This window comes from Pteropus alecto, unplaced genomic scaffold (assembly GCF_000325575.1).
Source record: "Pteropus alecto unplaced genomic scaffold, ASM32557v1 scaffold30, whole genome shotgun sequence".
Classification (NCBI taxonomy): Eukaryota; Metazoa; Chordata; class Mammalia; order Chiroptera; family Pteropodidae; genus Pteropus; species Pteropus alecto.
The window spans coordinates 178982-192697 of NW_006429782.1; the positions used below are offsets into that span (position 1 = coordinate 178982).

General features: G+C 64.5%; 2 protein-coding genes across 4 annotated transcripts in view; one reads left to right on the forward strand and one right to left on the reverse strand.

The window, feature by feature from the left end:
- Positions 1–4: 4 nt before the first annotated feature.
- FGF22 (fibroblast growth factor 22) lies at positions 5–3472 on the forward strand (the record flags this gene model as incomplete). The annotated part of the gene is made up of 3 exons (XM_006904035.3): positions 5–188; positions 2375–2478; positions 2559–3472. Coding segments are annotated over 3 exons (483 nt in total), but the record flags the coding sequence as incomplete, so codon positions are not given.
- Positions 3473–4353: 881 nt separating this feature from the next.
- Positions 4354–13716, reverse strand: part of RNF126 (ring finger protein 126) — a 14834-nt gene continuing 5471 nt past the window's right edge. The window contains exons 2-9 of one of the 3 annotated variants that reach the window (XM_015586028.2): positions 7785–7843; positions 7563–7626; positions 7107–7351; positions 6248–6316; positions 6104–6173; positions 5313–5406; positions 4958–5073; positions 4354–4864 (exon numbers count right to left, since the gene is read on the reverse strand). In XM_015586028.2, coding sequence (XP_015441514.1) covers positions 4715–4864; positions 4958–5073; positions 5313–5406; positions 6104–6173; positions 6248–6316; positions 7107–7351; positions 7563–7626; positions 7785–7843 — 867 coding nt within the window. In that variant the 3' untranslated portion in view covers positions 4354–4714. Of the gene's footprint in view, positions 4865–4957; positions 5093–5312; positions 5407–6103; positions 6174–6247; positions 6317–7106; positions 7352–7562; positions 7627–7784; positions 7844–13716 lie in introns of all 3 variants that reach the window. The other 2 variants (XM_015586031.2, XM_015586035.2) reach the window with 2 other exon arrangements.

The following is a 13716-nucleotide window of genomic DNA, read 5'->3' on the forward strand; positions in this document are numbered from 1 at the left end:
GGCGTGGTTGCTGCTGGCGCGGGCGCCGGGAGCCGCGGGGTCCCCAAGCAGCCCCCGGAGACCGCGCAGCTACCCGCACCTGGAGGGCGATGTGCGCTGGCGACGCCTCTTCTCCTCCACCCACTTCTTTCTGCGCGTGGACCCCAGCGGCCGCGTGCAGGGCACCCGCTGGCGCCACACCCCTGACAGTGAGTCGCGGGGGCGCTGTCCCGGACAGGGGTCGGGGGAGGGGGTACAGGGCGAAGAGGCAGACCGTAAGAATGGCAGCAGTAATCGTCAGGATGAGCCAGCCCGGCCTCTCCCAGGCGCCCGGAGGGTCCCGGGGGCTACCCTGGTTGTGTGGCATAAGCCAAGTGATCTGCCTCTGGGGCCTCACTCTCCTCAGCTGTAAAATGGGCCCAGCCCAAGTGGTCACGGAGCATGCGCCCGCCTCCAGGCCTGGCTGGGTAGCGGAGAAGGGTCTTTGCAGAATCATTGAGTTTGGGGTCAGTGGGCCCCTTTACAGAGGGGAAACCGAGGCCCCAGGAAGGGCCCCAGTGGGCCCAGTTACATAATGCAGGGGGTGCAGAACTGGGGTCTGAACTGGACTCCCCACAATGCAAAACAAAACTCAAGACCTGTCTGGGTTGCGGACCCCTCTGTTTCTTCCCGGGAAACTGAGGCAGCGAGGGAAAGCGACCTGCCCAGGTCACACCGCCAGAGGTGTGCTGTCGCTGGGGCTCCCTGATACGCCCGAACCTCACCCAGCTGGAGTCAGTGTCCGTGCTGCCCCACCCAGTAAACAATAGGCGCTCAATAAGTATCTATGGAATGTGTGAGGCAAGAGGACAGAGACGATGAGGCCAGGGACAGCTGGGAGGCTGGGGCAGTCGGCGACCCCGCGGGCCTGTCTCAGTCCGCCCGCAGCCCCGAGGTCCATGCAGGGGGCTCTGGGGCCAAGCATTTCACTGGCCACTGCCTGGAAATCCTCCATCAGGGCAGACGGTCGCCCCTGCCCTGTCAGCCGCTTTCATCTGGGGCTCCCAAGGCCCTCATTAGAGGCTCACCAGACCAGGGCAATGACAGGGGACTGGCTGGGCCGGTCCACTGGTGGCGGGCATGGCTAGGCAGGGTGGCCTCGGGCTGGGGGTGAGGCCAGGTTCTGCTGGGTGACTTGGGACAGTCGCTACTTCTTTCTGAGCCTTGGTTTCCCCATCTGGGCAGTGATGGGGGTGGCGGATGGTCGATGGCTCTGTGCCATCATTAATTGATTCAGTGGTTATTAATCAGGCACCTCTCGTTTGTTGTGCTGGGCATGGGCGACCAGGAGAGTCCACCTTCATGGGGTTCCAGAACAGAGAACAGTAAAGCCATCAGACAAGGGAACAAGTAACGTGATCATTTCCGAGGGGACCCTGTGGCGTGCAAAGGAAATGACAATGGCAATGTAAGGGAGGTGACGGGGGGTCGCCCTGCCCGGGAGGTCGGGAAGGGGCCTCTCCGAGGAGGCGCGCTTGCGTCGAGCTTCGTACAGACACACGGAGCTAACCCTGCACAAGATGGCCAGGGGCCTGGCCGAGGCAACAGCAGTGCAAGGTCATGAGGTGAGCTCTCTGTCGCCTCAGGCGTCCAAGGCCGGACTGAAGGGCTCGGGGCAAGGCCTTGACTCCGGGTTAGGCCTCAGTGCATGGGTGGGGCTGAGGGTGTGTGTGGCTCCTAGCTTGTCCTCAGTTCTGCTTCTCTGGGCAGGAAACACCAGCCCAGAACTGGGCGGGGCTTGCCCAGGGTCACCTACTGACAGACGGGGGCCTGAAGCTGGATCCGCCACTCTTAGGGCCTCGGTTTCCCCCTCGGTCGGCCTTTCGCCTGTACCTGCTGTGTGGGCTAAGTGGGGTATGGTGCGTGGCACTGTAAACACGTCGTGCCGACCCCCGGGCCTTTGCCTGGGCCGACGTCCTGTCTGGGGTGCTGTCTCCCCATCATCGTGAGGCTACAGCTGGCCAAGCTGTCGGCTTGGGAGACCACACAGGCTCACGGTCACCGTTCCTCATTACTTGCTCTTACCGAAATCAGCAGCTCGCCAGGGCAGGCGCCCCCTGCTCCAGCTCAGTTTTCTTGCCCCTCACCTGACCAGGGCCCTCCCCTACTCCATAGCTTGCCGTGGCTCCCCAGTGCTCTCCAGAGAAAGCCAGATCCCCCCAACTTATGTCCTCCAGTCCTCAGGGAAGCTCTGGCAGGGCCTATGTGGTTCCCAGTGCGTCCCCACACCCAGCACAGGGTCAGGCACACAGCTGGTGTTTGGTGAACGTCACTGCATGAATGAGTGAATGCATGCATGCTGGCATGTGTGGGGTGCACACGGCGCCCCGGGCCCTGACCGAGCCCTTCCCCGCAGGTGTCATTGAGATCCGCTCCATCCGAGTGGGGGTCGTGGCCCTGAGGGCCGTGCACACCGGCTTCTTTGTGGCCATGAGCCGCAGGGGCCACCTCTACGGGTCGGTGAGTGCTCGGCAGGGGCGGCGGGCGCTGGTGGGAGGCGTGGGCCCAGTGGCCACCTGACACCCTTGACCCCCCGCCAGCGGGTCTACAGCGCCCACTGCAGGTTCCGGGAGCGCATCGAGGAGAACGGCTACAACACCTACGCCTCGCTCCGCTGGCGTCAGCGCGGCCGGCCCATGTTCCTGGCGCTGGACGGGCGAGGAGCCCCACGGCGCGGTGACCGGACACGGCGGCACCACCTGTCCACCCACTTCCTGCCCGTCCTGGTCTCCTGAGGCCCTGAGGGGCCATGAGGAACGGCCCGACAAGATTCCAGAAGATGCCTGGGCAGGCGGCCAGGAGCCAGAGGCTGGGGGAGGCCCAGGCCATGGCCAGGCCGCGTCTGGTTGCTCGTTCCTTCCCCGGGCATTGGCTGCCTGTGTGCCCAGCACTGGGGACCCCCCAGAGGACCACCCCCCGACACGGCCTGGCCCTCAAGCAGCTCTTACCTGAGTCTGAGGGGGCCGGACACCGAGCTGAGCAGGGGCTGCCAGTGTCCAGTCATGAGCTAGGGGGTGAGGCAGCCCAGACAGGGCACCTCCTGGGCTGGGAACTAAAAGATTCGGTCAGGTGGTGGCCACAAGGTCTGGAAAGGACACTCGGGGCAGGGCACAGCAGGCAGCGAGCAGGGGACCTGGGGCGGCCAGGGGCGCCGCAGACATGCCATGGGGTGACAAGTCCTGGCCTTGGCACTCGTGGACTTGTTTCCTCATCTGGCAGATAGACTTTGCAGGTGATTAAATCAAGGCCCCCCGAGATGGGGGGCCCTCACAGGGCCCTCGTAGGAGGGAGGCAGGAGGGTCACAGAAAGGTGGTCGGGGCTGTGTTGCTGGCTGTGATGAGGGGGAAGGGGCCACGCTCCAGGGACCAGCCCTGCCCACACCTGATTTAGCCCCGTGAGACCCGTGTCGGACTCCCAACTCCAGGACTGAGAATAAATGCATGGTTTAAGCCAGCTTTGCTGATGTGTCCCAGCAGCCACAGAAACACACAAAACACACAGGCGTGGGCTGAGACGAACATCGTCAGTTCTGGGGGAGAGTGGGAGCCATGTGCTGGCCGAGGGGCTTCGCTCAGCGTCCTCCGTGGGCTGTCGGGAAGGGATGGGTGCCCACCACACTCCCGGCACCTGAGCTCCCCACCCGGGGCCGAGCTCTGCAGCCTTGGACCACTCTGGGCCTGTTTCCCGTTTATAAAATAGGGGTGATGATGCCATTTACCTCACAGAGTTTCGTGGCGGGGCTAACCCGGGAGCCCCTCCCAAACCAAGGTAAGACATCCTGCTTGAGGCAGGTGACGGCCCCTGGGGGTGGGGTGAGGGCTCCCACTGCTCCCAGCCACTGACTTCCACTTAAAACAGAAAACGGAGTTGGGGGTCACTTGCTGTTGGGGTACAGCGTGGACGTGCGCTGTGGTCGGGGCCAGGCCTGGAGCAGCCTGGGGAGGCCCGACAGCTCGGCACAGTGGGGTCCATGGGTTCGCGTTTCCGACGCAGTGGCGCTTTGCTTGGTGAACGTCACCGGACACCTCCGGGCTTCCGGTCTGGGACCGCGGTGCTGGCCGATGCCCGCAAGGCACAGCCCCGGGGCGGCACGGAAGGAAGACGCCGACCACCTGTTCCTCTTTCTAAGTAGGTATATTTTTAAATAACTTTCAAGGTACACATATTTTTTCCTTTAAAAAAACGTCTCTCAGAGCAGTTTTGTTCTGTTTTGCTGGTCACCCTCCTGGTCCCGAGCCCCCCGCACTCAGGGTGGGGGCTGGTGGCCGGGTCGGTGGGCCGAGCCCCTGGCCAGGCGGCTCACCCCGTCTTTCCACAGATCATGCAGGGCTGCGTGTGAGCTAACGTCCGTTTATTTCAAAGCAATAATAATTTAAAATTATAAAAACCTTTCTGCTGTTGAACACGTAGAGGACGAGGTTAGAGACACATGGGACAAGGAGGCCGGGAACGCCCGGGGCGACGCGTGCCCTGCACCCCTCTGGCCTGGCCCGTGCGGACGTCCCTGGGGCGCCAGCTTCTTCCGCAGCCCAGAGCGGTGGGTCCTCCGAGCCTCTGCCCGGCCGGGGCGCAGCGCCCCGGAGTCCGCGGAAGCAGAGGCAGGTGGGGCACCTCCGGGCACCTGACGTTGCGTCCCCGTGCCAGCGAGGCCTGGTGCTGGGCGGGGTCCTGTGCTCTCTGGGGACCGGCGGGGACTCAGGAGTTGCTTGCTGGGTTTTCATTGCTGGGCGAGCTGGAGGAGGACGAGGACGAGGACGAGGAGAAGGTCACCCCGGTCAGGCCCGGGGGGTTGGTGGCTGTGTTCTGTCCTGTGAGGCTCTTACGGCAGACGGGGCAGCTGTCGTGCTTTGCGGGGACAGAAGGGGAGAAGGGAGCAGTTCAGAGGCCAGCAGGGTGGGAAAGACGTGGCTCTGACTCGCTGCCCGCCCGCCCGCTCACCTGCTCCAGCCAGGGCACGATGCAGCCGTCGTGGAACAGGTGGTTGCAGGGCAGCTGCCGCACGCGCTCGCCCAGCCCGTAGTCGTCCTTGCACACGGGGCACTCCAGCCCAGAGCCTGTGGGAGCGGGGAGCCCCTGTGACACCCCCAACCAAAGGTGTCCCATTGGGGAGTCTGCCCGTCGGGCCACCTTGGACCCAGGGGAGAAAGAGGCTGTGTGTCCCAAGTCCTGTGTCCCAGGGGATCAGAGGAGGCATGACAAAGCCTCCCCTTCAGCAGACCATGGGTCCAACGGCAAAGTCCCCAGGGGAAGTATCATGAAAAGCAAAGGAACTGGGTGACCGAGGGCCTCGTACCTACGTGCTCCTCGGTGACAGGGACGGTGGGGAGGGCCTGGATTTTCTCTTTGTCTGCGGGCGGGGGGCCCGTGTTTTCGAACTGATTGAGGAGCTGAAAGGCAAGAGGCCAGAGCACGGGCGCTCGCCCGCCAGGCTCCGAGACGCACGGCCAGCTGCCTACAAAAGCGCCCAGGCCGCGCTCGTCCTGGGCCCAGACCCCCCGCTGGGGATCGGAGGTCAGTCACCCCACGAGGTCCAGCCACAGGCTCTTGCCTGCTCTTCTGCTTGTCTAGTCAGTGTCACCTCAAAGCCAAGGCGAGAGAGCAGGGCCCTGGGGACAGCAGAGCCCTCCCAGGGCCGAGGGTCCCCCCCGAGGGGCTCGTGTGGGCCCGTGAGGCAGCAGCTAGAGCCAGAGGGCCAGTCCCACCGGACAAAACACTCCAAGGGCTCGCTGGCGAGTGGCCTCGGAGGTGGCAGCCTTCTCGCCTCACAGGTGTCAGGTCGCAGTGAACACCCACGCCCAGACAGGCTGGGAGAACGTGGACACCCAGAGGGACAAAGCTGGGACCCAAAGTGCCCAGTGGGCGGCTCCCTGCTCCACGGCGTCGGTGCCAGGGGACAGAGCTGGCTGGCACGCCCCAGCCTCAGGACGGGAGGCACGGGGAGCTGGGAGTGGAGTGTCCACGCCAGGGACACGCTCCGCAGGCCTCTCCGTGCTCTGGGAGCACAGGCCTGTTGGGCTCCTCGGCCCATCAGAAGGAAAGATGGCGAGGCCCCCCGTGCCCGCCTGGGGAGGCCCACGCCCGTACCTGCGTGATGATGGCATCCAGCCCGTTGGCCCCCCAGGCGTAGTCCATCGGGTTGGAGTGCAGGACACCCCTGGGCAAAGACATGTGGGGTTCAGGTGGCGGAGGGGCTGCGCAGGGCTCGGGGGACCTGCCCCACCTACTCACCAGGGACCCAGGCCTAGATTGGGGATGGTAGCCGGAGTGATGATGCCGTTGACCAGCTGCTGGATGATCCTGGAACAGCAAGGCCGGGCTGTAGTCAGCAGCCCCCGCACTGGGGCCATCCCAGGAGGACGCACAGGGACCGTCAGCCCAGCTTCTCAAGTGATAGCACTGAAAGGCTGTGCTTTCAAACACAGGACTCGCGACAAGAGGGACCCAGAGCAGCGCCTCGGTCCCGAGTTCCAGGCCAGGTCCCCCCAAGGCCTGGAGAGCACCCACACGCACGTCACCATGTCCAATCCCCACTTTACGACCGGGGACTGACTGTCCCAGAGATCAGGAGGCACGGGGTCAGTGCAGTGTCCAGTCCAGCTCAGAGGCAGTTGAGGGGCCTAGCCCACCCCTCCGGATGAGGCAGGACCCAGTAGGAGCCTTTAGCTTTTGTCCTGTCCTTCCGAGCACACAGGAGGGGCTGCGGCTCCACCACAGGGCAGGGACGCCCGCTCACTGTCACCATGGGACCAGGACCCAAGGCGAACCACGCCGATGAGACCCCACTCAGAATGATGAGGGACACTCAGTGGACGTGGGGCCCCCGGACACTGCCCAGATCCTTGGGCCACACTCTAGCACCCCCCCACTCCCTGGGCCAAACAGGGCCCCAACCCCCCTCTGCACCCCATCCTGCATGGTAGGCTTAGGTGGCTCTGCTGAAGCTCACAGAGACGGCCCCGCCCAGAGGTGGCGCCCAGGGCTCCCCACCCACAGAGCCTCCTGGCCCGGCCAATGGCCGCTCTGCGCGCGCGGGGGTGGGGCAGGCTGGAAGTCCCGGGGGCGCCCCTCCCCAACCCCGCCCCCTCACCCTTCCAGCGTAGGGACGCCTTCGTGCCGGCCGGTGGCGCGCCGCGGGGTGAGGCGGGCTCGGGGCTGCCGCGCCCCATACCGGTGCCGGGACTGCTGCTCTCTCTCCCGCCGGCTCTCGGGGTCCCTGCCATCATCTGCCGGTGCCCCCGAGGGGAACGTGGGAATCTCAAAGCTGTCATCAAAGATGCCGAAAGCAAACTGCCCGTACCCCTGCGGCAGCGCGAACAGGTGCTGGTCCACGTTCTGTGGGGGGAGGGCCGTGACCACGGGCCCTGGCGTGGGCCGCACGCTTCCTTCCCCCCGCCGCCACCCCAGGCTCAGGACTCCAAGGGTGCAGGGGTGCGGCAGAGCCGACCCGGCGCACGTGTGGGACGCAGGAGGGGAGTTCGGGGCTCCAGGGTCGGGAGGACAGCCCACGCACTGGGGGGTGGGGCCGTGGGAGGCGGCGACTCACCTCGAAGGGCTGCCGGCTCTGGTCCGAGGGCGCTGTGGAGGGGGCGGAGCCATTCTCTGCGCTCCTGTGAGGACCGGGCCAGTCAGCGCCCCGCCCTTCCTCCCCCTGCAGCCCCGGAGACCATTGGCCCGAGCCCCGCCCCACCCCGGGGCCCTCCCAGGCTCTGCCCGCTGAGACGGTGCAGCACCCACCCCAGGCCTCCTGACCCAGCGGCTGCCTGACCTGGTCTCTTCCGGAAGCTCCTCGATGAAACCGGACTCGCATCTCGGGCAGATGTAATCCTGCAGACAAGAGAGGGGTGAGCGGGATCAGGGGTCCCAGCACCCTGTCGGCTGCATCATGGGCTCCCTGGACACTCCTGCCCAGAGCCGGGCATGTCTTCAGCCCCTGCCTCAGGCCACAGATAGCAGCCGAGGACAGCAGTGAGGCCCGCCACGGGCGTCACCTAAAGAAAGCCATCTGTGAAACAGCCTCAGTCCGGGGCTGGACCCAGCAGAGGCCCAGCTGGGTGACCTGGATAGAACTCAGGCGTGGACAGTTGTCACCCACAGCCATAACCTGTGTCTCGACCTGCTCCTCTGTGGGCGATCTCTGCCCGCCCACGCCCCAGAGTCCGTGTGCCTGCACTGAAGAGCCATCGGCTACTGAAGGCTCTAACCAGGACTGCAATAAGCAGGGCAGCTGATGTGAGGCCAGCAAGCTGTCCCCAACTTACAAGGACACGAGAATGTTCTGAGTGACTCCCCCCACACACATAAAGGAGACAGGCCGGGCAGGTGCTGACCCTGTATTCCCGGAGGACCGCATGAGTGACTGTCTGTGAGGCTCTGGGGCTCTCTGCACCTCAGGCAGTTCGGCTCCCAGGAAAGCAGCCACGGAGGGCAAGAGTGCCATCTGGCCAGAGGGACTGGCCTGTGGATGCCCCACATCGGCAGTGTTGGGACACCTGGCAGCCTTGGCACACGGACTGTGACCCCGGGCTTGCAGTGTGACCCCATCCGCACTGGCCACGTCCCCTGCAACGTCGTCCCCCAGGCCCACGGCCGGGGTTGGGGTGGGGCAGACACTGGATGTCCTGAGATGAGGACCCACTCCAGGCACAGCCAAGTATGTGAGCGTGGACACCACATGGCTGTCCCCGAAACAAGGCCAGCCCATATCATGCTCATCGGGGCTCACACAGGTGTCCCCAAAGCCACAGATGAGAGACAAGCCTCGCATGCAAGGCCTGCTTCTGCCCAAGGTGGCATCTCAGAAGCGCAGCCCTCGTGCTGTGTGGGAGAGAAGGTGGGGCTGTTTACAGCCCCAGGTGAGCGCCGCCCCCTGCAGGAGCAGCCGCAGGGCACCGGGCACCTCCATCTGGACAGTAGGTGTCACACGGCGCACGCCAGGTCCCTCACTTGCCCCGCCGCTGGAGCTGAGGCTGCGTGGGGAGAGCAGGGGGAAGCTGCACGGGTCATGGGGCCTCATATCCGGAACACACACAGAATCCTACAGCTCAACAGCACGGAGACAGACAACTCATTCAAAAAAGGGCCAATCGGAATAAACACGTTTTCAAAGACAAACCAACGGCAAGGAGGCCGTGAAGACGCTCGACACCTACAAACACCAGCGAAGTGCAGGTCACAACCAGTGAGACACAGTGCACAGCCGCAGGACGGCCACACGCAGACGACAGTGGCATGTGCTGGTGAGGACGCGGAGGAATCGGAGCCCCCAACACACCGGAGGGAACTGCAGCGGGCGTCTCTGTAACACACTGAGCAGCTCCTCCAAAGGCCACAGTCACCACACGACCCCGCAGTCAGGGCCACTGCTAGGCGCCCACCGAGACAGACGATAATACGTCCACAGAGACCTGTCCATGCACGTCCCCTGCGGCATGATACGTGACAACCACAAGGTGGGGACAAGCCACATCTCCATCCACGGACGAACATGGCCATCCACATGGGGGAGGCGCTGACACTCATCACGACGTGGACGGACCTCGAACACATGACGCTCAGTGAGAGACGCGGACACACAAGGCCACACGGTGTGTGATTCCGCTGATGTGAAACGTCCAGGACAGGCGCGTCCTCAGACAGGAAGTGGGCGAGTGGGTGTCAGGGCGTGGGGATGGGGGGACTGACTGCTGATGGAGATGGGGCTTCTTTTAGGTGATGGAATGTTCCGGAATTAGATCGAGGGGAGGGGTACTGAACACATCAAAGCCATATCTCAATAATTTGGTACAAGAGACGGTGAGGACAGCAGCTCTGCCCACCCAAGAAGAGATGTGAGGGGCGAGGGACAGCTCTGCTGCATGAGTGACCATGAGTCGTCAGGTGTGAGATTCCTGGCAGCTGGTGGGGTGTTGTCCAGGACCCCCATGGCCCCCAACAGCCCTGAGCCTGTTTGCTTCGGGGCTTCCCTGGAGCCAGGGAGGCTCTGTGAGGGGCCCAGAGGGCGACGACGGCCGCAGCCAGGGTGCAGGGAAGGCACGGCAAGGCCAGACAAACCCAACGCAGCTAGGTCGCACAGGCCGGCCTGGGGACCCTCAGCTCAGAGGCTCCCGCCTCGCCCCACACACGGGCCAGGTGGCCCTGCCTGCTAGAAAATGGCCACCTATCTCCCACCGCGAGGGCTCCAGGCCGCCCCGGGCACCCACTGCTCGGCCCACGCAGCCGGTCCCAGCGTCCTCATCCTCCAGGGTCCCCACGTCACCGTCAGCCCCCGTCTCAGCACAGCACACAGTCAGCACGTGGCCAGCTCCAGAACCAGCCGGCCCGCCACTCCGCCCCATCCAGCCCCAGCCAGGCCCATCCAGGCCACCTCCACCTGGCCCTCCCCCGCAGCCCGATGCCGGTCCCACCCGCCCCGGGCCTGCACAGCAGCCCGTCTCCTCTGCCGAGCACTCTTCCCAGATATCTACCTGGCTGGCCCCCTGGCGGAAGCTCGGTCTCTGCTCAAACGTCACCTCCCGGCTGCGAGCCTCTGTCTCCCCACCTGCAAACGGAGCATGGCCTCAACCCCAGGGTCCTGAAATCTGGCAGCCGCGAGGCCCCGAGGGCTGGGGCCCGACAGTGGGCTGCGGTCAGGCCCTGCCTTTGTGCTCCCTGAGGGAGCCCCCACCAAGGCCAGAGCGGCCCTCCTAGGCTGCTTGCCGCCCCGGCCAGGAGGCTGGCTCCAGCTGCGCTGGCAGGCAGTGCGGAAGCGACCGGACCAGGCTCCCCCAAGGCTCTCCTCCCTTGGGTGCACGGCTCAGAGCTTTTACTCAATCACAGTGACCAGCGGTAAAAGCCACAACCCAGCAAGGGGACGTGGGATGGAGCGCACCTCTTCCCCAGGGCAGAGCCCGTCTCCTGTGATGAGGCCCAGGTGGCAACAGCTCCTCCATGTAGAGAGGCAGCCCCCTCACTAGGCCCTAGCTGGTGCACACCCATCCCTAGCCAATGACTGGTCCTGAATTAGTTACTTCTCCCCTCTGATGAGGAGTGGGAAGTAAAGGGACCACCCCCGCGTCATCACCATGGCAACAGCAGAGGCCAGAACCAAGGACAACAGACAGATGCTAAATTCGCTGAGCACGGGCTCCTTGCGCTGGGCCCAAGAGGAGGACCAGGGGGCTGTGACACAGGGCCCAGGTCACCAGAGCCCACTCTCGGGATGAGCATCAGCCTTTACCCAAAAGCTCCTTGACACCACACAGAGGGCTCGGGGCCAGGGGTGCTCGGTGAAGTTGGGGAAACAGGTGGGAGCCGGAGACGGCTGGCCTCAGAGCACTACCTGCTCTGCAGCGACGTTGGCCTCTGTGGCCCAGGCCACTGGGCTCCTCGGGGAGAGGCAGAGCTCCAGGCACAGAACAGACAGGGAGGACTAGTACAGAGCCACATGGGGCACGTGGACTCGGACATGGACGCAGACCGACCCCAGGGGTGCACTCGCTGCTCCCTCTGCCCCGCAAAGCCCTCCTCAGACGTCGCTGGGCAGAGACGCCTGCCCAGACACCGTGGGAAAGCTGACCGTGCACCTCACTGTCCCCCACATTCCACAGTCATGCCCCATATGTCCCCCCAGGGTCTGTGACCGTACGCGTCCTTCTGGATGCTGGGGACCTGGTGTCGTCTGAGGCCTGTTGTGCGTCAGCCACGTATGCATCGCACACACGCTTCAACCCAGGCTGCTTCTGACACTGTCAGAGGAACTGAGCCTCCGTCTCCCACCGGCACGACAGGAGCGCGGGAACCCGCACTCACGGAGGCCTGACCTCTGGACAAGGCTCGGATGTGGGGTGCGGCTGGTCCCCACCCTGGTCCCTGCAGAGCACAGATCCGCCACGTCCCCAGTGCTCATTTCCCAGGAAGGGTCGAGTCTGGGCCTGCGTGCCGCCTCAGGCCTTCGAGCCAGCCGGCCTGTCTGGTCCCTGCTGCCACACGCCGTGCTCCGGCGAGGCTGCCCGCCTTGCTTTGTGCGTTCTGCCCGCCAGGCACTGGGCTCCTCCGCACACGCCCACTCCTACTGGGCCTCATCAGACCCCCCTGACAGACGGGGCCACTGGGGCCCAGCGAGGTCGAGCACCTCGCCCAGAGCCACACAGCTGAGACGTGGGGGCAGTGGGGTGTGGCCTCAGCCTGATCCTCGAACTGAGCCAGCCACCTGTGAGTCCAGGGTGGCTGAGCAGGCGCGACTGCAACAGCCAGGTCCTGTCACAGCAGCACCAGGAGCCGTAGAAACACTAGTGTGCGTGTCTCACAGCAGACGGCGCGGGGCCGGTTTCCCATGAACACGAGTCCCCGTCTCAGGGGCGAGTGCCGGCTGAGACCTTCGCCACTACCAAGTGAGAGCCAACTCTCCTCCCTGGACACCAGGTGTCCCCTTCCTGATAAACACCCTGGCCGCTGGCCTCACTGAATCCCACTCCAAGCGCACAGCGGGCACCTTCCCACCCACCTTGACTCCCCCTCTCCATGATTTGCTCTCACGGTGTTTACCAACATTCTTGACTAAATATTTGACAACCACGTGTTCAAGGCTGGCTCCCTGACTATCCGATAAAAATCTGAGGGCAAAAGTCATGGCCACTCTGTCACCACTAGATTCTGTAACTAGGAAGGTCCTCATCAAACCACTGACTGTCAGAAGAGATCGGGGTTCTTCTGGTCCAAGGCCACATGACCAAGAAGTGGCCACACCAGGCCAGGATCCAGGCTCTGTGCTGGCCCCAGGAAGGGAGGCCCGGAACAGCTAGCTGTGTGGACTGCTCAGCCCTGCCACAGCCACTGCCACAGCCCCGGCTTCCCGACGGTTCACGACAGACCGATTTGGGGGGGACCTGAGATGAGGCCTGTCCCGGGGCTCACACCAGTGATGAACACAACTGATCCGGGCTGGCGGGCTGGCAGCCCTTCCGGCCACGGTTGAAAAGACAGACCCAGAGCTGGGGCGCACATGCAGCCAGAAGAGACAGAGCGTCTCAGACTTTCAGGAGGCTGCAGTGGGGCAAGTCCCAGCCACCCCGAGTCTGTTCGCACACCTGAGTTTCATTTTCCCTTCCCCTAGGAGGGGAGCCCCTTGCCTCTGGGTGCCACACCACCCCTGCCTTTCTGTCCTTCTGGGCCTGGGCACCCCGCCCCGCCCTCGCCTCCTGAGGCTGGGATGAGGACCCCCCCCACCAACCGCAATGCCTCCTCCGAGGGAACCCCACAGATAGAACCGCAGGCCTGAGAATCGGGCCCTGAAATGGAAACAGATTCTCCCACCCACCAGCGAGGTGACTGCGGGGGGCAGCAAAGTACAGGAAGGCAAGCTGCAGGTGCTCTGTAAACCTTCGCCACCTCCACATCCCACATCTGCTCCCCGTGAGCTGCCCCAGTGGCAAACGTCCAACCGCGGGGGCCAGCCTGAGCCTGTCGCCTCGGGGCCTCTTTCCCACCTGCGAAATGGGAGAGCGTCGGACTAGTCCTCGCTTTCCCCGTCAGCCTAGGAAACTTTAACAAGCCCCCTCTCGCGCCACACGGCGCCATCAGGCCATCTCGGGAGACAGTGGCTTCAAGGAGCAGGAGCCCACAGCGGGCCACAGGCGGGGCTCGAGCCCCAAGGAAGCGCAGGAACGCAGGCTCGGGGCAGCTGTCAGACCCGGGCGGGGCCTCGCCCTCCTGGGCGCGAC